Here is a 25,262-nt window from a genome sequence, read left to right on the forward strand (position 1 = left end):
AAACGTTCTTAACCCTTACATAAATATATATCTAATATGTTTAATATGTTATTAAATCTAACTCTGTTCCTCTAGGAACAATGGTTCAGTATTTGCTAATTGAATGTTTGCAGTGACTATATAAAATATAACAAGAAAAATATGAATTGATTACATACAAAATTTTATATGCATTATAAAAATATACAAATGAAACAGAACAATACTACATAACATTAATAAAAGAAGTAATGGCTGACATTTACTGAACAGTTCCTATAGCAAGAAGCTCTAAGTATACGTTATTTTGTTATCTCCTTTAGGCTCTGTTTTTTCTCCCCCTATACAGTTGAGAAAACTGAGGCCGAGAATCTTCTGTAAATCACATAGCTGTGAGGGGTGGATACCAGAGCCGTCTGACTCTGGGCTCTTCTCCATTAACTAACAGTTCTGCCGCTTTAAAATCGATTTGTTGATTTAATCAACCAAGTAATCAGACAACCACTGTTGGGCGTTGTGGCAGGAGCTGGAGATACAGCTGTGAACGTGATGGCCCTGACCCTTGTGGAGCCTACACTGGTGAGGATACAGGCAAGAAAATATCCACTTTAAGTAACAGAGTCCTACGGGGAAATACAAGGGTCATGAAAGTTCATAGCAAGGGCTCCTAATCAAAGCCAAGGGTGTCAGGGAAAGTACCCTAGAGGAAGTAATACCTAAGCTAACCTTGAGGCTCTGTGGGAGCCTGTCAGTTAGAGATGAGGGAGTAGAGTTCCAGGCGAGGAAATCAGTATGTGCAACCTAAATAAGTCTAGTTCAAGGGAATAAAAGAAATCCTTCGTTTCCCTTCCCTTCCCTCCCCCCACCAACCCCCATCTCTGTGTTTATGTAGGATATATTAAAAGATGAGCCTGCATAGTCAGAGGATATATTGTGAAGGACTTTGTAAACCTGTTGGGGATTCTGGACGTTATGCTAAGAGCAACGAGGAGGTACCAGTAGATCTTAAGCAGGGAAGAATTATTATATATGTATGGTATTACAATCTATTTTCCGATGGCTCTTGCAGTATATTTATAAAAATGAAGACATTCTAACATTAATGATTACATTGTATTAAGCATGAACAGTATCATGGATTAGGAACCTGAAAATAACTTCCTAGATCAACCAGCATCTTCCATTCCTTTGTAAAACACACTGGCTGACATGTAAAGTACATGAAATTAGCAGGATACCCTTTCCTGAACATCTGCTTGGTTTTGCCCCCACCGGTTGGTCTGTGTCTGTGCCGAAAGTCAGTTATGTTTGTTTACACAGTTGTTTTTGGCAGTTCTATGTGTTATAAGGTATGGATGAAATATAAATTTAAATGAAGTGTATTTTTCTATGAAAACTAAGTTTAATACTAAGTGGGTGAGAAAATGGTAAAATTGGGGAAAAATTGAAAATAGAAGGATTTGGCATTCGAATTGTTTGTCAGGAGTTTTTAAGAACTCCTTCCACTTAATCGAAAACTGCAATTAATAATAGGGATGCATTGTAATTGTGGTTTACTACTTCAAACCCTAGGATGTGGTTAGATTTAAAAAAAATTATTGGCCCTACATCAAAAGATTGGTAAATGAATATATATTTGCCTATTTTAAGATAAAATAAGCAACATAAAATATATTTTAAATATATTGATTTTTTTTTTTTTTTGTCTCTTGACCTGCTTTTTTGATTCACCAACTACTAGCCCTGATTGCATCCAATAATACGGCTTTTGTATATTGCACAGAAATTAAGCATAAACTATATGAGTAATGGAGCATTTAAAAACCATCTAAAACCCATCTTGATTAGCAAAGCTTATTTCTTTTAAACAGTCTGTAGTATTGAAGGATTTCACATCTACCCTCCACTGAGGGCTGTGAAATCAGCAACTTTGCCTCTGGAAGGTCAGCTTCTAATATATTAAAGATGACTTGGCCACCGTAAGGCAGGATGACAGAAATCCTGGCAGCATTCCTTTCCTTCTGATCTGCCAGTCAGGATTCTGGAGCCATTTCCATTTTCTCCTTTCTTCTCTCCAGGAGCAGAGGTAAATTGGAGGAAAATGCAACAAAAACAGCTTGATGAAACTAATGAAGACTCTCTGCATTCAGCCTCCCCCCCCCCCCCATAATTCCTGCTCACACAGGCGAGGCAAAGCCATGATGGAATAGTGGTGTTTTGTGTGAGGGACCTCACTTTGGCATCTGTCTTCAAAAAATTATGTAGCCCACATTATGTAGTTTATTTTCATCTAAAAAGCAATGCAAGCTCATGGCGAAAGTTTCAAACAGTGCTGAAAGGTAAAGTCACTTCTTATTAGTGTAGCCTTGGGCAAGACAGTTGCCTCTCTGATCTTCAGTGTTTCCATTTGCTAAACAGAATAATGAGAGCTAATTTGTAGGACTGCTTTGAGGATACGAGATAATGTATGTAAAATGCCTATTATTATTAGTTATAGTTATAACTATATAACTATAGTTATAACTATATAACTATATAGTTATGGTTATATAGGCACTAGTTTCACATCCTTGACCAAAGAATAACTTTCCACTAGTGAGAAATTTGTTCTTTTCCGGCATGTTGGAAACATTGGGACGAACACACAAAAGAGTGGTGAGTGTGGAAAGGGACTGTCCAATCAGCCAAATCATCTGAATCAACTATGATGGTAAAGGATGTGATGTCACAGATCACATTTTACATATATTATGAGATGTCCCACAGACATTCCAAATACAAAGAGACTACAACTGAACAAGCCATGGCTTATCACTTATTCTGTAGTCAGTAGTACCAGCTAATCTTGATAATGTCATAAGCAGCCACCCAAGATCTCAATCTGGCAATTTAAGTGTCATACTAGACGTACCCATCTTTCTCCTTTTCTCTTCCTCACCCAAACAATCAACCATTTTTGCTGATTCTAGCCCTACATACTGAATCTCCCACTCCTTTTTTCTCCTTTCTGGTCTCACAAGGTATCTCCTCACTGGCTTTTGCAAACACCACTAAACTGGCCTCCTCTCCGCCAATCTATCCCTCTTCCTCTTCCACACCGATAGCAAAGTGAAAACGCAGACTGGTAGCAAGTCCCTTCCCTGATTAATTTCTTTCACTATTTCATAATCACTTGCAATGTAAATTTCAGTTTCCTTATATAGCATCCAAGGTTATTACAGGAGTTAATGTATATAAAGTGCTTGAACAGTGCCTGGACACAGTAAGTACTATAGAAGTGTTTGCCGTTATTTATTTTTTAAAAAATTTTATTTATTTTTGGCTGCGTTGGGTCTTCGTTGCCGTGCACGGGCTTTCTCTAGTTGCAGAGAGTGGGGGCTACTCTTCGTTGCGGTGCGCGGGCTTCTCATTGGGTGGCTTCTCTTGTTGCGGAGCACCGGCTCCAGGTGCGCAGGCTTTAGTAGTTGTGGCCTGCTGGCTCAGTAGTTGTGGCACACGCGCTTATTTGCTCCGCGGCATATGGGATCTTCCCGGACCAGGGCCCGAACCCGTGTCCCCTGCATTGGCAGGGAGATTCTTAACCACTGCAGCACCAGGAAAGTCCCTGCTATTATTTTTTTAATGACCTGATCTCCACTCTCCTTTTCAATCTAAAACACTGTCACTCTGTCACAATCATTGCTGACAATTTTCCAAGCACACTGTGCTGTTGCACACCTCTGGGCACGTGTGCACGGGCATACACACACACATACACACACAGCTACACTTTTTAGATGACCTGGTTACACCCACCTATGTGTGGAACTCTTATTCTTCTTTAAACCCCAGCTTTCCTAGTGTTTCATAGCCCCCATCCATATACCACATTGTTAATTTCTTCCAATTCAGTGCAATCTCTGCATGCTGTAGTGTTTCTCCAGTGGCAGGCACCACCCTGGATTATAATGTTTATATGTTCCTCTGTCCTAACAGGTAATGAGCTCCTAGAACGCAGGGATTGTATGTTGCTTATTCCAAGCACCTGACTAAATACTGGCACGTGGTAAGCACCTAGCAGGCATTTAGAAAAATATTTTTTGAGCAAATGAAAAGTATAGACTATAATTAGGCAAAACGTAATTAAGAATATTTTACAATATAGAAAGAAATTCCAATTTGGGCAGATAGAGGAATTTAATCAAAATCTGGAGAGCCGCAGTTTAATTTCTAGCTAACCAGTGATGGCTGTGATGCCCCAAAGCCCACATGGTTAAGAGATCCTGGCTTTTTGATCTGCTGGTGCTGCGTTAAGTGTTGTGGGAGCGTAATCAATACACCACCTTCTCTTCTACTTTGCGGTCAGGTGGAGGGAATTTTATTCCACTTTCTGCAAAATTTCCCGGTGTCTCGGTAGGGGCTAGAGGATCTGAAGGTCTACCAGACCCCAGAAAGGCTCTCCTTTTTCGTTTACCCTAGGAAGCCACCACCAGCACAGCGCCCCAGCACCCCGCCGAGCGCGCGCGTCCGGAGCAGCTGAGCCCGGGGTGAGAGCGTAGACGCGGCGCCGGGCGTGGGGCTCGCCCCACCCCGCCCCGCGCGTCACGTGCGCGAGGATGCTAACTTCCCCCTCCTCCTCCTCCCCCGGCGTCTCCGCCGCCCCAGCCTCCTCCTCCTGGTGAGGGTGTGCGAGGCAGACCGAGCGAGGGGGACTGAGCGGGCGGGCGCTGCCAGAGCCCGCAGCCCTGGCGCCCGCTGCCGCCGCCCGGACCTCCGCCGCAATATGCCGCCGCGGCCCTCCGGCTCTCGGCCATGGCGAGGCTCAGCCGGCGCGTCCCTTGCACCCTGCTCCTCGGCCTGGCCGCGGTGCTGCTGAAGGCGAGGCTGGTCCCTGCGGCCGCCAGAGCTGAGCTCAGCCGCTCCGACCTCAGCCTCATCCAGCAGCAGCAGCAGCAGCAACGGCAGCGGGAGGAAGCTGAGGAGGAGAGGCCAGAGGTGCCCGGGGCATCCTCTACCATCACTGCTCCCGGTAGGTCCCGGCAGCCCGGCCCTGCCGTTCCTCCTCTGGTCTTGCTGGCCTCCTCGCCGCTTCCCTAGCCAGATGGTTTCCCATCGCCTGCCTCTACCCCCCCCCCCACCCCAACCCCCCCAAACGCCTGCCTGCGTGACCCGGATTCGGGCTCTACTTTGGTTTTGGGAATCTGCCCTTTGGGTGGTGAGCTTTCTGGGAAGCGCAGAGCACTGCAGTGAGGTGGGGAGGGGTCGGGAGGGATGGGAGTGAGTGACTGCCTGGATTGATCTTTTTCTTCTCCCTCCCTTCCTGAATTTTTCCCTCCGCCCTGGGAATGATTGTATACACACACACACACACACACACACACACACACACTTCTCACATCCTTTTAGCCTTCTGTTCTTTATCCTTTTCTCTCCTAGAGACTGAAAAATCTTGCAGTAGACACCCACACACCCCTTTTCACCATCTCGCTCCGCCTATATATTTAAATTTAGCTCTGGAGAAAAGAAATCTTAATTTATTTTATTATTTATTTCTGTCTCTTCTTATCCCAGGAATGGTTGAAGGCAGTTTGCAAGAATGCCTTCAGTATAATAAGATGAAACAAACCAAAAAAGAAATAGGAGCTTGTGGCTGAAGGAAAGGGAAGAGGAGAGGGGGCTGGATGAGGTGAAGTCTGTAGCGGATGTTAGTACAGCAAAGCCTGCCCCCAGAGAGGGGAATCTCCTTACTTGTTAGTAGAAGGTAATGAGGCAGATTCTCCACACTATTCAGCTGAGGGTGAGGAAAGCCCTTTTGGTATACGTGGCTGTAACAGTCCCTCAGTTCCTGCCTGTTTCCCCTCCATTAAAGCTACACCGGTAAGCAAAAAGCTGGATTATCCATATTAATAGCTTCTCCCTACCCCCCAACCCCAGTCCCCTTCCCAACTGTAGAAGCTGCCTGCTCTTTGGAAAGAAAAAAAGCCATCAGTTTTTTTTGGCAAGTGGGCTTAGGTTTCTGCAAAACCAAACTGAATTATAACATTTGTTTTCGCTTTAAAATCCTGCCTAGTAACGTTATACGAGATGCCAAAAATGAGATTTTAAAGAGTAGGGTTCGGTATCTTATTTTGTACTGCTTGCTCATCATCAAAGAGCAATACTCAGGTACACCAGCTGCGATTCCTGACACAGCCAGAATGATTTAATTTATCAGAGTGCTCTGAGCGTAGGATGAAATCACCAAAGTGTGCCGGAAAGCATGTGTTTCTGACACCCTCTCAAACCATTTAATAACACTTGAGCGTGGCTGAAACTCCTGAAAAATGTGCTGTGTGTGGTGGTTTTCCTACCTGGCTTTTTATAACTGAAAGTGCTAACCACAGGGTACAGGCGAGGCAGCGATTAGATATGCTGTTGGGTAAACTTAAGGAAATGAGAGATAGGAGAGTGATCGAGAGCCTGTCTTCATTATGAGAGGAATTTCATAAATGATGAAACAGAAGTCAGAGTGGTGATGGATTTTATGATTTGCAGTATATTTTTATTTCGATTTATCGTCTTTCTGGAATATTAGTTAAATGGGTTTTGGCTACTACCATATAGATAGGTTGTGATGAAGGTTACAAATAACGGAAATAATATGAGAAACTTCTGTATCCAGCGTATGTGTGAAAATACTTGTTTTCTGATATTTGTGATGTAATATTTTTGAAAAGGGTTATTTTAGGGGAAACTAGCAGTTTTTGTCTTATTTACCTATTAGATTAATGGAGATAAAGGAACCATTAGCCAACAGATCAAACTACAGCCTGAAAAGTAACATAAGATGACTCTTGCATTTCCCTCAAAAACTCTAACCCTCCAAGCCAGTGGCAAACAAGAGAGCAATTCAATTGACTGCTGTTTTAGTTACAGGAGTATTTGGTTTGTATAATGAAACATAACCTATAAACAAATGAACTTAAAATGTTCCTCTGAGCACATTGTGATCTCTAGGTTGAACTGGTCTTCCTGCTTCAACCTTTGTTCCTCTGTCTGTTCTCCTCACACAGTTAGTGATTTTTTTTTTTTTTTGCGGTACGCGGGCCTCTCACTGTTGTGGCCTCTCCCGTTGCCGAGCACAAGCTCCGGACGCACAGGCTAGGCGGCCATGGCTCACGGGCCCAGCAGCTTCGTGGCATGTGGGATCTTCCCGGACCGGGGCACGAACCCGTGTCCCCTTCATCGGCAGGCTGACTCTCAACCACTGCGCCACCAGGGAAGCCCTAGTGATTTTTTTTTTTTTTCCTAGTGATCTTTCTAAAAACATTAAATAGGATCATTTCTGCTCACAGCCCTCCAATGGCTTCCCATCTCCCTCACACTAGATGCCCAGACCCTGAAAATGGCCCACAAAGGCTGAGATCCTCTGTGGCCCTCTCACTCCCGTCTCCCTCAGCTCTGACACTAATTCAGCGCTGGGGCCACACTGGCTCTTTGTTTCTTCAGTTTGCAAGTGGGTTGTGGTGTGGGGCCTTTGCACTTGTCATTTTCTCTGCCTGGAATTCTGGACCTTCGATTCTTCAGGTTTGCTCCAATCACGCTAACAGAAGCCTTTCCTGACAGCTGTATTAAATAGCCATCTGCATGCCCTTTCCTACTGATTCTCCTCCATGGCACTTACTATCCTCAGCCCTTCTTGTAAGCCTATCTCCCCTTACTAGAATGTAAACTCTCTGAGGGCATGAACTTTGCTTTGTTCATTATTACATTGAATTATTACATATATTTCTAGCACCTAGAAGAGCACTTGCTACTCATAGGAACACATATTTTTGAATGAATGAATGAATGAATGAACAAAAATGCTGGCATCAAGGATCTCCTTTACTTTATGAGTATTTGTTATTGCACATCTTGTGAAATTCTTCATTGGAATTTAGCAGGGTCATATAAACAAAGAAATGTTAGGTAGAAATATTTGTAAGTGGAGGTTAGAAAGTATATATATTTTAGACTTTTAATTTTAGCTAATTTCAGTGTTTATCTTATGTTCACTACAGAGAACTGCTAGATACAATACTTAAGTCCACTTTTTAGGTTCTGTCAAGGAGATTCTTTACCCAGGTGCACTTATAATCCTCTTATGGGTATTAACATACCTTTAAATAGCTCTAGGAGGGTATTAACATACCTTTAAATAGCTCTGACTGAGCTTTAATTCATTCTTTGCCTCTGTGTGGTGCTTCTGATTCTTTGGACATGTTTTGTGAAAAGCTATAGGACTTTTCTCAGGCAATATTTAGAAAACTAATAAGACTTGTTTAGTGACTGATACATGATTGAGCCTCATAAGTCCATAGTAGAGAAACTGACTGCTGACTCTGGTTACTCTGGATTTTATTATTTTGAAAATTTATGTCTCTTCATATAAGAAAATGAGGTTAAAAGAAGTTGAATATGAGATTTTAAAAAATCAGGATGTAAAAAAAGTAAATTTTCATTTTCTCATTAACTTCTAAAACACCATCCTCAGAGAGTAATGAGAATAAAGACTAAGGTTGAGATCTGTTTTCTCCGGTGTCTGCAGCAGCTCTGATTTCTCCATCTGCACCAGTATTTGTTAGAAATAAATATTCGAGGGATGAGGGAAGAATTAATTTGGGGGTTGGTGGTAGCTGAGACAACCATATCATATTCAGTCTGATGGCCCATTAGATGGGAGGCATGCTGGGGATGGGGGCAAGGGGAGCTGGAGAAAATAACAAGCTCCATTTCAAATTCTCCATGCGAAGCACAGACACTGGGGATCTCCGTGGATTTTTATAAAAGTCTTCTGAATACAGAGAAAGCCTCTTGAGGGATATATTTTCACAGTATAAACATTTTTGATTGTACGTTTCACTGATCTATATTTTTAAACCTTTTACCTTGGAAAACGTCAAATATATAGAAAGTAAACAGGATAGTATTAAAAACAGCCCATACCCATTACTCAGCTTTAACAATGATCAAATTCTGCTGTGACTGTTTCACTCACACCTCCATCCATTTCCATTATGTGGGATTTTTGGGGGGAGCGGGGAGGTAAAATGTACATACATTAAAATGTACATACCTAAACTGTACTCCTTTTTTTTTTAACAATAAACTATAGTTTATTGGGTGGGGAAAGTGGTGTTTGATTTACAGAGTTGCCACATTATATATATATATTTTTAAATATTAAAAAAAAATATATATATATATATTTTTTGCGGTACACGGGCCTCTCACTGTTGTGGCCTCTCCCGTTGCCGTCCGGATGCGCAGGCTCAGTGGCCATGGCTCACGGGCCCAGCCGCTCCGTGGCATATGGGATCTTCCCGGACCGGGGCACGAACCCGTGTCCCCTGCATCGGCAGGCGGACTCTCAACCACTGCGCCACCAGGGAAGCCCAAAATATATATCTTTTAATTGATGTTAAAATTTTATTATCACTCTGTTTGCCTTACAAAAATATTCAAAAGTAATTTTCAAGTGAGCTTATGATTATATACATTTTGTAAGTATTGGTTTAAAAATATCAAAAGTCATAAAATGAAAAAAAGCTGTAAAAGCTACTTAATGGATGTCCATACTTCAGATTCTGGTATTAACATAAACTGTATTCTCATGACAAATGGATATACCTTTGTAACCATTACCATATCAAGATATAGAACATTTATATCACCTTAGAAAATTCCCTCATGCCCCCAGGCAGTCTTTGCTCCTGACCCATGGACAACTGTTCTGATTGTTTTCGTCACTGATTAATTTTGTGTTTTCTAGAACTTCATAAAATAGAACCATATAGCATGTACTTTTTTGTGTCTAGCTTCTTCAGCTCAGTCTAATTTCCATAGGTTTCATCCATGTTGTTGCATGGATGTGCATAGTTTATTCCTTTCTACTGCTGAGCAGTATTCCATTGTATCAATTACTGCAGTTTGGTTTATCACTTCTGATGGATATTTGGATTATTTCCAGTTTTAGCTATTGTAAATGAAGCTGCTACATTCTTGTACTTTTAAAGTTAAAGATTTTTTTCATATTCTATGTAGCTGGGACCTACGTAACAAAATTTAAAAATACTGAAATTCAGTATAGAGTATTACTGTATACTTTTTATTAAATTCAAATAACTTGATTTAAACTTTGATTTAAGCAAACCTGATTGAAAATCTCCTATCCATGAAAGCATTTGTTTTGTTTTTTTTCCGTTCAAGGAATTTGAAAATCAATAGAGTGGGACTAGACATTGGCTGTTTTATCTAAAGTACTGGTGCTTTGAAGGCCGTATTCCCAGATGGGGTAATTATGATTTCTTTCCAGATTTTAATAACCAAAGGGAGCTATTTCTTGGTGTTGATTACAGGTTGAAAAACACATGCCATTGTGTTGAATTTCAGTCCAGTTTGTTTTAGTGGTGGTTTTTCAGTGTTCTTAATGTGCCTGAACAGAAACAACCAAATATTTTTCTGAAACAGAACTCTTCCCCCTAAGTATATAAATATTGAACTTAATTCTCTTTCAGCGTTCTGACTAGGTACTAGCTGCAGTATTGTTGTCATTCATTGACTTGGCTTAGTGTAATGTGTCTTAATTTCCTTTCCTCCAAGTTGCCTTAGCTAGGAAATGGACATAATATTTTCCATCTGCTATTGATAAAAAGTATGCTTTGGAATAGTTACCTGGAAAATTCTAAAACTATGAAAGCTATGCATTGTAGTGAAATACATCATAGGCTTAAGAAAACAGCTTCTGTTTGCTTTGAAGATTCTGTTTGGAGATGTCTCTTTAATTGCCCTTTTGTATAAGCACAACCCATATGTCCAAGACATATCAGATTCTGTGCCTCTTAAATTTTTGTTTTTTTTTTTTTTTTTCGGTACGTGGGCCTCTCACTGTTGTGGTCTCTCCCGTTGCGGAGCACAGGCTCCGGACGCGCAGGCTCAGCGGCCATGGCTCACGGGCCCAGCCGCTCCGTGGCACGTGGGATCTTCCCGGACCAGGGCACGAACCCGTGTCCCCTGCATCGGCAGGCGGACTTTTAACCACTGCGCCACCAGGGAAGCCCTTAAATTTTTTTTTATGACTGTCTATGTTATGAGGACTAGGCAGTATTCTTAACTACTTGTTGATAATGTCTCGGAGTATAATTAGGCCAGTTCACTTGGGCCTGAAATGAGGAATGGTTTCTGGGTGCCCTTTCATGTAGGGTAGAGGGTGTCAAGGAAATGGCAATTGCTTTCCATGTTAATAACGTGTCAAATCTGTGACCTAGTGAACCTAGACTGTAAAATGTCTCAGCAACGTCTTGGGCTTCTCTGAAGCCTTGAGTTGATAATGCCTGTTAGTTTCTCCATGTTAAGTTTCTGTGTCTTGCACAAAAACCAAGATTTAAAATTAATTTTATTTATATGTGACAGAGATTTCAATTGTTATTTAATGTGGTTTTTTTTCTCAAGTAGGTTTCTATATCATGACACGAGGGTCTAATTTAAAATTAAACATTTGCCAGTATTATCAGTTATTGTACTTAGTTTAGTTTTGTTCCTATTCACTAGAGAAACAGCACTTAGAAACTATATAGTTTTAGTTCACTTGTTAGCTCTGCTAAAATTTAGAACACATATATAGCTAAGCCATTAGCAGTTCATATCTGTGGACCTAAATACTAGTTGGGCTTTCAGTGACCACTTGATCAGTTGGAAACTCTAAGAAATGTCCAGCCTCACCTGGGGCTCATGCTGTAAGGCCTTTGGCTTACCTCGGGGGTAAGTGCTCCAGGGATGTTGTAGAATTCCGTATTCATTGTCCTTTCTAAAATAAAATAAGACCAGTGTCCGTGGTTTTATTCACACCTACCTGTTCCGCCACTTTTTTGTAATAGGAATGTGACACAAACAGAAACAGGATGGTTAGATGGATTATTTGTTTTTTCTAATGGGTTAACTATAACCAGGAGTTGAATAGAAGCTGCAAAGGTCCTGGATTTTGTGACCCATTCCACCCTTGCCTGTTTCCCACCCCTGCCCCCAACTGCCAGTGTTTTTGAAAATGATAGAAATTAAGCTGTCAAAATATGGCTCTATATAGTTAAATGGATTATGTTTCTTCAAAACTTTAAACATGCTGCTAATGTTTTCATATTTGTATGAGTAGGATTTGTTTATAAATGTCTGGGTGACTGAGACAGGATTACCAAAAGAATATCCATTTACTGTAAAAATGAAGTAGAGGGAGGCCACACTTTTTGCGTAAGGGGAAAAATGTCAACAAGGATAATGGGTATAGTATGACTTATTTAATTATTTTACTAAGTAAAATGAACCATGTAAACCAGTAAAATGATCAATAAGTGTGTCATGAAGCTCAGATTATGATTAATTCAGTTTGTGTGCCTGAAGTTAAAAAAAAATCTATCTGGTCACTTACTTTTAAATGAATTGGTGTATTACAAATATTTGCATTTAAAAACAAATTACTTCTCCTCATAAAATAAGTACTTTGCAAAATATATTTTACAATATTTTTATGCTGTTAGATTCTGGACTTTTAGCAGAAAAGCTAGGATTTAATAATTCCCCAAATTCCAGTGTTTCTTTAAAGTAATCAGAATTTAAGTCTCATTCATAATCATATGCAAGAAAAGTATCTCTGTACTAATGTATGAAACAACTAATCTGATCTTCTAATGCTATTTATAACGAAATAATGTCTAATATCAATTAAAATATGCAGTAATTTAAAAAAAACAAAAGTTTTCACTTCATAGATTAAAATAAGACTTGGAATCATAGGCTCTTGGAACTGGGATGAGGTAGAAATGACCTCCTAAGTGCTTTGCTCTGGCAGTGTTTTAAAAGTATATAACATAAGCTGGAACACATCCACGTCTTTTCTTTTTGTTTTTAATCTGGTAATTTGTAAATTTTCTTTTTTTTAAAGACAGTTATTTTATTTTTTATTGAAGTGTCACTGATTTACAATGTTATATTTCAGGTATACAACATAATGATTCACAATTCTTAAAGGTTATTATACACCATTTATAATAATTATTAAATATTGGCTATCTTCTCTGTGCTGTACAATATATCCTTGTAGCTTATTTATCTCATACATAGTAGTTTGTACCTCTTAATCCCCTACCCCTGTCTTCCCCCATCCCTGTAAACACTAGTTTGTTCTCTATATCTGAAGTACTATTTGTTTTATTTTTATTTAAAAATTTTTATTGAAGTATAGTTGCTTTACGATGTTGTGTTAGTTTCTCGTGTACAGCAAAGTGATTCATTTATACATACACATATACTGAATAATATATATTTTTTTTCAGATTTTTTTCCATTCTAGTTTCTTAACAAGATATTGAATATAGTTCCAGTGCTATGCAGTAGGTCCTTGTTGTTTATGCGCTACTCCTAAATTTCTATATGTTATTCCCAAATTTCTAATTTATCCCTCCCCCCGCCTTTCTCCTTTCGTAACCATGTTTGTTTTCTATGTCTGTGAGTCTGTTTCTGTTCTGTAAATAAGTTCATTGTATCATTTTTTTAGATTTCACGTATAAGTGATATACGATATTTGTCTCTCTGACTTACTTCAATTAGTATGATAATCTCTAGGTGCCACATTCACATCTTAAAAGAAATTGTGGTACCACCTGGCAGTTACAGATTCTGATAAAACTGTTACTTAAGGATAACTTGATGATTTTCTTCATAGCAAATATAACTAAGATAAGTGAGCTTTTTAATAGTTTTTCCCTACCAATGGATTCAATTTTGTGAATCAGAATAGTCAAAAGAATGTGCCTTTTAAAATTGCTTCTGTGCCATAGTATTTCAAATAGGAAAGAAGTCTTGTGAATCTGTAAAGCTTGGTAAATATAGGGTGTCAAGATGGAAAAGGTGAAGATTTTGGAGGCTCATAAGAAAAGAGAGAGGTAATATAATTCGCTGTGACAAGTTTGAGGGGAGGTCAAGTAAGTTCATAGGGAGAGAAAGTACTCACAGATGGTGAATCTTCTTCTCCCCTGTTTGTGTAAGGGACTCACTGTCCCTTATACCCTATATGGCAGAGGTTCTAGGGAACCAGTGGAAGGGTGTAGAGGATTTATGAACACCCTGAAATTAATTATACAATCTCAGTTATCTAGTGTTGAGATCATCTGTAAGATTTTCAAAGGAATCCTTGACCACCCCCAAAAGGTTAAGAAAACCTGCCATGGTTGATTAGACCTTTGTAAGTGGACTCAATAAGAAAAGAACAAAGGTAACGTTCAGACTCAAATAACATTTTTGTGTTTTCTTAACATGCGAGGTTTCTGTTATTGTGTACATGTGATGGGTAAAATTAGTAAGCGTGACAGCAACATAACCCGTCCTGCCAGAAGGCCTTAACCCTTGAAGAAACTGATTGTGTGGGATGCACGTACCTTGGTCAGTTCTTTCAACCTTTGGCTTTTCTTTCAACCTTTGGCTTTTCCATTCTGTTTGTATAATGTCTACTAAAATGCAATAATTATCTTTTGATAAACCACATGACTCTGAATTGTTTTATATCCAGGTTTCATTATATAATAACCTAGAGGGATATCTTATACCTGAAAAAACCCTCTGTTCAGAATTTTTTGGCAGTCAACCCAGAAACTCTCTGCATCTTGGCTCCTGGCTCTTGCACTGAAGGATCGGGTCACTAAGACTAAGTTAATAATCTTAATAAGGGCTCTGATTACTTTGTGATTCATCCAGTCCCTCAGGCCTGATTATAAACTTCAATGCATTTTAGCAGATGAGGGCCTGCCCTGGTTGTTATTAGCCTTCAGAGAAGGCATTTATAAAAACCTAAGCCATTTCCCACCTGCTGAAACAAGTACTAATCTTTGGTTTTTTAACAGTTTGGGGGTCAAAATAGTAATTTCAGGCTACTGTGACTTACATCTGTGATTGAACTTGCTCTTTTCATCACCAGTGCTCTTCTCGACTTTCAGAATTAATATCATCGCTAAACTCATTGAAACTTATGTTTTCCTTATTTACTTTTTTTGATTCACACCTCTCCTGGTTTCACTAATAACTGACTACATTGGGAAAGCTAGAAGCTAGGAAGAGTGAATAGCAGAGCGATTCCTTGTTTTGAGGAATGGATTTATATTGCAAAATACTTCTTTCATTTGAAAGTCCAAATGGAAAAATTTGTATTTCAACACATTCTGATGTTCCAAAGATAAATAATAGCATGTGCTGAGACTTGGAAAGCTACAACTTCAGAGAATGGCATGGGGGCACAGACAGGGACGTAAAAAAAGACATAAGCTTCCCCTGACAAATCCATCTTACTGTGGCCTTTGTGTTTCCTGTATGTAAGGACTGGCTCACAGACTGGAACTGTATGCAGGGACTGTATATGGGGCCCTTCATGGATCCAGCAGCTTAGAGATAGATCTGACAAAGGAAGATGAAAATATGGTGACCCAATTTACTCCCGTTTCTTCCCTATCAATATCCTTTGTCAGTAATACAGTCTCAAGTCTGTAACTCTTAAATAATTTGCTATGCAATAATTACATTATATTGTAAAATTATACTTAAGTATTATAGGCATAAAATATTTGATACTGTAATATGTAGGTAATTAAAATATCTTTATATTCTAAAAGTAGAAAAAAATTTTTTCCATTTAATTTAACATTCTCTCTTCTCATTCTCCTCTCTCACAAGGTGATCTCATCCACTCCAGTTGCTTTAAATACCACCTATATGCTAAGACTTCCCAGAGTGCACTCCTGAATATACCCACCAATTATTTTGACATCTTTATGTGGATAGATCACAGGTATTTCAGTTTAAGCATGTCTAAGTCTGGACTCTTCATTTCTCACCAGACCTTCCAGGATAAAAAAAAGTCCCCTTCTTATTTTTTTTAAACTAGGGTCATCATGCTGTACATTACCTTCCAGAACTTACAACTGGCAGTTTTCAGCTTTCGACCACCTTCACCATTCATCCTTCCTTTTGTTACTAAAAACCCCACTGTTATTAAAGTGCCCCTCTGGCCAATAAGGAGAGTTGAGGGTGCTGTCCTTGCCGCTTCCTCTACCTTCCTCTCCTAGTCCATCACCAAACCCACCAAGTCTATCTCCTAAATATTCCTCATCTGTTAACTTCTCTTCATCTTCACTGCCCCGGCTCTAGCCCAGGTCACTCTTAACACTCTAGTTCAGGTTAGCATATTAACTGGCCTCCTTGTTCCATTCTTGGTGTTCTAAAAATCCATACTCCAGTTATGGGAATCCTCCCCCAACACCCTACAAATAGTGTTTATTTTTAAGAACAAATTTTATCAGGCTTCCCATGACATTGAAAACCAGTGACCTATAAGGGCCTGCATGCTTTTCCAACCCCAGTCTCAGCTCCAGTTGAGTGTGACAGGTTTTGTACCTCAGGGCCCTTGTACAGGTTGTTCCTCTGTATTTCTGCTTGCAGTACTTCCCTGATCCATCCAACACACACACACACACACACACACACACACACACACACACACACACACGTACTCTCTCTCTCTGCCCTGGCTAAATTCATTTAAACTTCAGGTATTAGCTTAAGTGCCATTTCATTTAAACAGATTTTCTTTGGCTTTCCAGTCTGAGCTAGGTTCCTTTGTTAATGTGCTCTTGTAAGCACCTCCTAATCGCTCATGGTCTGTAGTTGATCTGTAGCTAGGCATCTATTCCATAATTCCATATTTGTCTTCACCTCGAGATTGGAAGCAAGATGAAGCCAGGCGCAATAACTGTTTTGGTTGGGACTGTATTCCTGTATAAATAGTTGTTGAGTGAATAAATGAATGACTGAATATAGATAGATAATTGTGCAGTTGATTATCTTCTTTCATCCCCAAGCTTGAGCGGGCTTCTCTAGAGAGTATATATATGAAAAGAATATTGTATAGGGAAAAGACTGTAAGACATGCAGAATGAAGTGGCCAAAGTATGCAGGTTTTATATAAAGAGCAATTCCATGATTTGAAAAAAATATACTGAAAGAGGAACTGGTATTTATTTGGATTTAACACATCATATGTTGGTTTATATATGGGGCTAGAGATAACATAAAGATTCCTACAGTAAATGATTTCATTCATTTTTTTCTTCTTTTTTTTTTTTTTTTAAACAAATCGTACTAATTGCAGAGAACACTTGGTGGGGACATAGAGAGACCACAAATGATAAGAGTGTGATAAGTGCTTTATTTGAGGAGTATATAGGAGACTGTGGGAACACAGGTTTGAGGGGAAATAATTTGGCCTGTTTCCTGGAAGAATGCACATTTAAAGTGTGTCCCAAAGTGATATAGAAAAGCAAAAGGAAATAATTTATTATTTTTGATTTAGGTCTATTTTTTCCATTTCTTTTGTGATTAACAGTATAATAATTCTGTTCCTTTTATCATCATTCCATGCTGTTAGAAAATAATAACATAGTTCTTCCACCGTTTCCTCATTTCTTGAAGACACCAGATGTGCCCTCTCCTTTCTAAACAAAGGGATTGAATTCAGGATTTAAACATAAGCCCCATTTCTATCAATTTAGGTCTGCTGTGAATTAGCAGTGACTGTGTCTTGCCTTTACATTGATATATAGCAGAAATAACTCTCCCCTGCCTTTAACAGTGGGGTATCACCACCTTGACCAAATTGTGCTGTTTTCTTAACATCTCAGTTCTCGACATGAACACAGCACAGAAAGCTGTGTCTTGACGTCTCCTGTAACCTCTCTCTCCCATCTGGGCCAGCCTGTTGGCCATTTCCCCACCCTATCATGGGAACAACTTGGCTTCTCTTCTTTCCTCCTTGGTGACCCCAAATTTCATTTCCACACCCCACCACAAGGCAGTGAGTGATTTAAGATTTATTTTGTTAATGATTGTGTTTGCACCATCCTAATTGAGACTTTAAAAAAATGTAATTGCACATAGCAGTTGCCTGGTTTTCTGCTTAATCAGAAAGAATATGAAAAATAATAGATAGGAATTTTATATATTCATGAACTTTTTCTCCATTAAGGTTAATCTAGAGGTGTACTCATAGCAAGAGGCCATTTAGCTGAAATTACCAATGCATGAGAAAAGTTCTCACATTTACTTGCAGCTATATACATTGAGGTATTTTTGTGGATATAATCGAAGTTTGCTCTTACCACTTTAAGGCACCCTATTATGCAGTTTCTGCATTTTTAAAAAATCCCTGAAATTCTGTAAATCTTCCAGGCTAGGGGAACTGAGACACTGAAACAGGTGGCTTAACAGGGGGAGCATATGGGCTGACTCTGGCTGTTTTCCCCCAGGCTCTAGCCCAGTGTGTCTGCCTCTCGTTCTTAGGGTGCTTGTGTGGTACGTTGTCTTTGGGTTTTCACGGACTATAGGAGGAGATTATACCACATAGTCAGCATATGAACTATATTTACATGGAAGAGGCAATATATTAACGTATTTAATGAAAGACATTGTCTTAACCCGACAAATCTGTTCCCTGCTTTAGACCTTATCTATTTCTATCCCTTCCCTAATCATTTGACTTGGGGAACCAGAGATCATCATTGATTCTGTCTTCTCTCTCTCCCACACTCACCTGTCACTCACTGGGTTCTTTTAAGTATTCATCACAGTCTTTAGTATCCATTCCTTCTGTTTCATTTTCACAGCCACCTTCTCAGTCCAGCCCGTTGCTGCCCTGCGCCCCATCTGTTTGGACTTACACAGTAATCTCTTAGGTCTCTTATTTTTTACTACTTCTAATTCAAACCATACCCTTTCTACATGTATCTTCCTGAAATACTACTTTCATTTTTTATGCTTTCATTATATTGTCATTTAAAATTTGAAGTCTTCTGTCAGGCTTCTACTTCCCTCCAAATTTTTAGAATGAATACTTTGAAATATTGTATACTGAAAAATTCAATTAGTGTAATGGGTATCCATATATCCTCCAAGATGCAATAGTTGTTAACATTTGTCATTTTTGCTTTATCTCTATTATTGTCTTTACACACACACACACACACACACACACACACACACACGGTATTGCAGAACCAATTGAAACTTAAATTTATACATCCTGACTTCTCATCCCTAAAAGCTTTAGCATGCTTCTCTTAAGATCTGGGGAACATTCAGTGGGCAAGTAACACTTTTTTTGAAATGGTAAAACAATTATTAAAAAATTTTAATTGAACTGTATAAACATCAATGAAGAAAAGGTATAGAGCTTCAAGTAAAGAATGAATGAGTAAATGAATCTTATAGATTGTATATAGAATTTTTAAGAAGGTTTCACTTTGGCTTGTTATATTTGTGCAAATAACACATTACACATCCACCAGGTTGTGATAAGACTGAGTTTTGTATAAAGGTAGCAATTTAGCTACATTATGCTACAAAATGGGAGGTTCTGCCAGGCTTTCAAGTTACTTTGTTTTTTGGTCATTTCCCACCAATCTAGGATCAATTCCCATTAATCAAATTTTTACTTGTAACTTTTATGGTGGATGTATATAGAACTGTCTGTCTGGTACCTATCTTCCCCTTTCTTCTGCTTATGCCGCCCTTATCCATCCACATTTGATGTTGGAAATGGTAAGATGTAAAACCTGAGAGTTGTCATCAGCCATGCTGCCTACCATGTGGAGAAAGCCTATGAATGGAAATGATGAAGCCAGTATTCAGAGATGGAGTTCCTGGTCCCAGTCATTCTCCAGATCAGCTGGATAGTTGCCATCCCTGTGGTTTTCTTGTACAACCCTTTCTTGTATCCATCAGTTGATAAATTTCCGTTTTGCCTCAGGAAACTCTGGTTGGATTTCTATAACTTTAGTCGAAAAAGTCATAACTAGCTTAATAGCTTAATATGTTATTTCCCAAGCTAAGTCCTAGCTCCAAGGAAATTTTAAATCCTTTGACTCTTTTCCCTCCCCGTTGGCACTGCCCTACCTCTTTTTTATCTCTAACTCCACCAGAAACCAACTTAGCTCTACTGTTTTTTTTTTTTTTTTGCAGTACGTGGCCCTCTCACTGTTGTGGACTCTCCCGTTGCGGAGCACAGGCCTGGACGCACAGGCTGAGTGGCCATGGCTCACGGGCCCAGCCGCTGTGCGGCATGTGGGCCGGACCGGGGCACGAACCCGTGTCCCCTGCATCGGCAGGCGGACTCTCAACCACTGCGCCACCAGGGAAGCCCAGCTGTACTTTTCTCATGAAGCTTTTTCGGTCCACAATTATTTTCTCTTACTACATCAGTCAGTCTCTATTTGGTGATTCAGTACTTGATAATATGGTGTTTAGAATTAGTCCCTAATTGTTTCTGGTGTGTTTATTTTGTCTTTCTTGCGCTTCTGAATTCCTTTAGAGCATAGATATATTCCTTCATTCGTTTTTACATTCCAGAATACCTAACACTCAGTAAGTGCTCAATAAAAGCATGGCATGTTGATTCGTAACATGCTATGATAGTATATATTAAGAGAACTATCTAAGAACCAAGGATCTTTTGTTATTCATATTATTCATTTACTCCTCATGCCTATCACGGTGCTAGACACAGGGTAGGTGCTTTAGAATTCATGTTAATGAAAAAATATTTGTTCTTAGATTTATGAGTTTGGGGTAAATGCTGATGATATTAAAATGAATTTGAGGATGATGATTTGAATAATACTTTATGATGCTTTAAGATTGTGAACTGTCAGTCTTAAACCCAGAGTACTTTGTCAGAGCCATTTTCTTTCCCTTTTCTATATTTTTGTTTCCTTTTACTCCTACCTTTATTTTTTATCTCTCATTAGCACTTAGTTTTGTCACTTTCTGGTCCGTGATGAAAAAACATCATGCCTCTCACTCCCGCTTCCCATTTTTTCTCACTTACATTTCCCCCTCACTTCACAGTACTAATTTAGATGTCCTTAGGTTTCCATAAAGGGATCTTATTTTCTCCGAATATTGCCCTCAGGCCTCTGACTCACAGAAGCAAATTTCTAAATCTACATTGCAAACACGTACATTTAATTAATCTAGTCCTCAATAATTATCAAATAAAAGTTCTGTGTCACAAAAAGCATAATAAATGAGGGTAGTCGTTAAAGATTATTTTTTGGCACTTTAAAAAACTGGGCGACTAGCTGAATTGCGGTTCATGATTGTAATTTTGGAGAGGAAAGGCCTTGGTGAGTTTGAGCTGTGGAAGAAGGCCTGTGTGGCTGCCCTGGGGAGAGTGAGATGAGAGGGTGGGGGGATGGGGTGGTAAAGGGATGCAGGGCTCAGGTATGGTTGGTTATGGCAGCACATTGGCTTCCGTGCACTCCTACTTGCTTCTGTGGTTGATGTCTTTACCAGAAGAGGAATCCTTCTAGGGTGCATGGTTTGGTGGCTAGACCATGGCCTTTGGAGTTTGAGCAACTGGAGTTCAAAATCTGCACTGCCTCTTCTTAGGTATGCTCTTGGGCAAACTAATTAAACTTTCTCTGAGACAGAGATAATGATACTTACCTTGCAGCATTGTTAAGTATTAGAGGTGATGTATGTGAAATACCTAGAACTTAACAGATACCTATCAATTACTGCTAGTATTAGAGATGATTTTTAGTAAATTAAATACTTCAGAGATATGAATATTCTGTCTTGATTTATATCCTATGGTGGTAAGGATTGAATAAGTAGACAGAAAAGGTAACGTGTCAGTTTTACCACTTTCTAGTAAATGAGGCTGGATTTCTTTTCATTGCTTTATTGCGTTTCCTATAAATTGACTCTAAAGAGAATATGTTTATATAGTAAGACGTATTAAAACATATCGTGGAATAAAATTTCTGTTTTTCCTTTAAAGCAACCTAGAAACAACATTGTCTTTGGAACGTTACCTCAAGCAAGCAAGCAAAATATATTTGAAAGCCAAAAATCAGAGGGAGGGTATTCATCTGTGAGCTTCATGTTTTCACTACTATATTGATTCCTTTTGTTTTGCTGAGAAGACAAATTGGCTCTTAAGAAAGGCTGAATTCAAACAGTAGTTTTTATTATTCTTTTTTCTGTCTAGAAAATCTTAACATGAGCTGGAATATTCTCAGCATACAAATAAGCCAATGGATACTGGCTGTGGTCCTTTGGAAAACTTTGTATGGAAAAGAGTGTTTCTTCTTTATGGAACAAACAGGAATGTTTTGCAGCTCGCCTCCTTTCTCTTTTTGCTAGCCTTGGCATTGTGCTGGGGAGTCAGATCTGTCCATTAAAATGGTGTGTCTTGAAACATTCTCTTTAGAAAAGAATTCTGCAAAGCAGACGAAATCTTAATTTATTTTTGAATACGTGTCTCAGAGGAGTAGTAAACTATGTTTCTTTGTAGTATTGCGGTTACTACCCCACAGCAGAGAAGGGCATTGACATCCTAGTGGAGCCAGCTGATTGATTAACGTTATTGATTAGATCTGGAAGACTGTGTTCTGTAAAATTCAAGGCTGATTGAATTCTCGATTGGTATGGCAGTTGCATCTAACCAGTTTAAAATTTTCTAATGTTAACAACATTCACAAGTAAAACAACATTTTAAGGAGTTTTCATTAAAAGATGGGATGAAAGAATGAAACAGAATTATTATAAACTACACATTAAGAGAAAAGGATTCTGAAATTATTTGCCATTCTTCTCGCTATAAGTAGGAAGCAGGAGACAGTCATGAATTGTAAAGGCCAAATAGGATTCATCAGGAGTTTACTGAAAATTCCTAGTCATGATGATACAGTTGTGTTCAAATTTAAGTAGTAAACCAGGTGAAGGTTTACAAAGTTCGTAGGACAAAAATAAATCAGAGCAAGTAGTTTAGGAATTATTTTTAGTCCACTTTGAACGTACATGGAAACAAAGGATTCAGCTATGTCAGACTGATTTTTTTTTTTTCCTCTGTACTTTCAGAGCCTGGCAAGTGGCAGGAAGGCATTATCAACCCTGGACTTGTGTTGGGTTCACAGTAATAGCTTACTGAATGGTTGGATCAGTGGATAAATGTATGCTTCCTGATGGGTTAGGTGGAATTGATTGACCGGTGTGGCAAAGGCTAATAAGGCAGCTGTGTCTAAAGTGATGGCTGGCTAAATATAAGATTTGATCTCTACTGCTCAGTTCTTAACCTAAAGCAGCTTTTGCTATCTTCTCAGGCATTGTCATGAGAAAGAATTAGAAGCACTTAGTTTAGAAGCGGTAGTTTCTTAATCTCTTAAGTCCAACAGTTAAAAATTAAATGATATACTGAAGTTCTAAGATGGAAAATTATTCAGTCAGAGAGATGGGCGTATAGTCTAAACACTCAACGTCAATATAGCAACTGCAGGTGAACATTTATTATGCAAAGTCTCTTTGACTTTTTGAAGGAACTTTGAAAAGTAAGGTTTTTGCTCTCAAGATACTTAACATTTAATTGATGGAGAGGGCATAAACATATGTAAATATAATTTAACATAAGTTGCCATAATATGCCCCATTAAGAGTTTCAAAGTGCTGTGGGAACCTAAGGGAAGGAGAGACAAACTTTCAATCATTAAGGGACTGATTTCCCAACTGCTTATGGTTTAATTACCTGCTTTTTCGTCACCACAGTTTTAGAGCCTACATTACAGGGGGTGGCTCGAAAGCAAGAAGGAGAATGTTTTTTGTGCTGATTGTCTCTCAGTAGAAGGCCAGATGGTAGAAGGAGGAAATAGAAACTAAGATTTTTGTTTGTGTTTTTATATTTACTCACCTATTCACTGTAGGAATACATTTTCCCACTTCTATTCTGTTTTTATTTTTTACGATTTCATCTTAATTATAAAAGATTTCAAACATAGAAATATAGTCTATATAGTTTCATCACTGAAATTAATCAAATATTAGCCTTTTGCTCTATTTGTTTCAGATTTCTCTCTCCGTCTTTTTTTAGGAAATAAAAATTAAAGGTCAAATCAAGCCCCACTTTCATCCCCTTTCCCTCATTATCCAGAATTCATCACTATCCTGAAACTGGTGTTAATCTGTTTCAAAAACTGGAACAGATGTGCATACATATTATACATATCCTTTAGCAGTTTGATTTTTTTTTACTCAATATCATGTTCATTGTTGATACATTAACATCTCATTAATTCAGCTTAATTGCTCCATAATATTCCATTGTATAAAAAAGCCACACTGATGGGCAGTTAGATTTTATCTAGTGTTTTTTCAGTTTTCAATAAGCTTCAAGAAATATGAGAAAATTTAAAAAGCGCCTATACTTTTTATTCAATATGTACAGTTATTTGTATTTGGTGCATAATAATTATTTAAATATGTATTCTGTTCTCTTTATGAAGTAATACTGCTTTCAAAGCATTCAAAATGAAAGCAATTCATAAGGAAAACGATTCATGTCATACCTAGTATTGGTGTGAAGGATGCGGTCTTAGGCTTGGAAGGGTGTTAGCAAAATTACTTTTTAATGTGGTAAATATTACTTTCGATGTTTGCTTAGGCCTGACACAGCATGCTTTGTGTCGAAGGATGAGACGACCTTTCGGTATCTGAAACAAAAGCAAAATGCTGAATTTGTTGCATGCTTGATAGGGAGAGCTATGTTGGTCGGGCACAGTTTTTCTCAGTAGAGCAGGAAACTGACCTTACATGGAGGTTTTTGAGGAAGTGTTGAGTTCTGGGATTGGCGGGCTTTCAGAGGTGTTGTGGGATGACGTTGGCAGAGGAATCTGGCTTCTCCGGTGAGGCTTTTGCTGTTTGGGTGGCAGGGCAGAGGCACAGTCGCTGCAGAGTCTGCTCCCGATTGGCTGATGCTCAGGAGTGTTGGTCACTGAGTGGTTGCCTTACAGAGGGGCGTTCACTGAGGCAACTTGTCAATGTTTGATTGGTTAAAGGAGTTGCAGACCAATTCTGTGAAACTGAAGGCCCCTAACTTTGGTGCCCTTTCTCATGCTAGTCCTTCTTCCTGATGTGACCTTGCGTCAAGTCTGCATTTTAAAATTTAGCTACTCTTTCGAGTTTAGCCTCAGTTAATTCCTACTTGAAAATACCTCACATTCTCACTTAGAATTCATATTTCCCTTTTCTGCATACCTATAATACTTTGTTCATATCATTTTTGTATGCCTTTCCTGCTAGGTTTTGAACTGTTTCAGACCTGAAACTAGGTACTATTAAATAGAATAACATAAAAATTTAGCAGAGCATAGTTTCTGATACAAAGATGGTGTTGAATAAATAAAAGTTATGATATGTGC

The 25,262-nt window shown here is 38.9% G+C and overlaps 1 protein-coding gene across 1 annotated transcript in view; it reads left to right on the forward strand.

The window, feature by feature from the left end:
- The first annotated feature begins 4,770 nt into the window (after positions 1–4,770).
- FAM171B (family with sequence similarity 171 member B) overlaps positions 4,771–25,262 on the forward strand; it is a 65,759-nt gene continuing 45,267 nt past the window's right edge. Inside the window, exon 1 of the mRNA XM_065880813.1 lies at positions 4,771–4,987. Coding sequence (XP_065736885.1) covers positions 4,771–4,987 — 217 coding nt within the window. The remainder of the gene's footprint in view (positions 4,988–25,262) is intronic.

Source organism: Phocoena phocoena, chromosome 7, assembly GCF_963924675.1.
Source record: "Phocoena phocoena chromosome 7, mPhoPho1.1, whole genome shotgun sequence".
In the NCBI taxonomy this organism is placed as follows: Eukaryota; Metazoa; Chordata; class Mammalia; order Artiodactyla; family Phocoenidae; genus Phocoena; species Phocoena phocoena.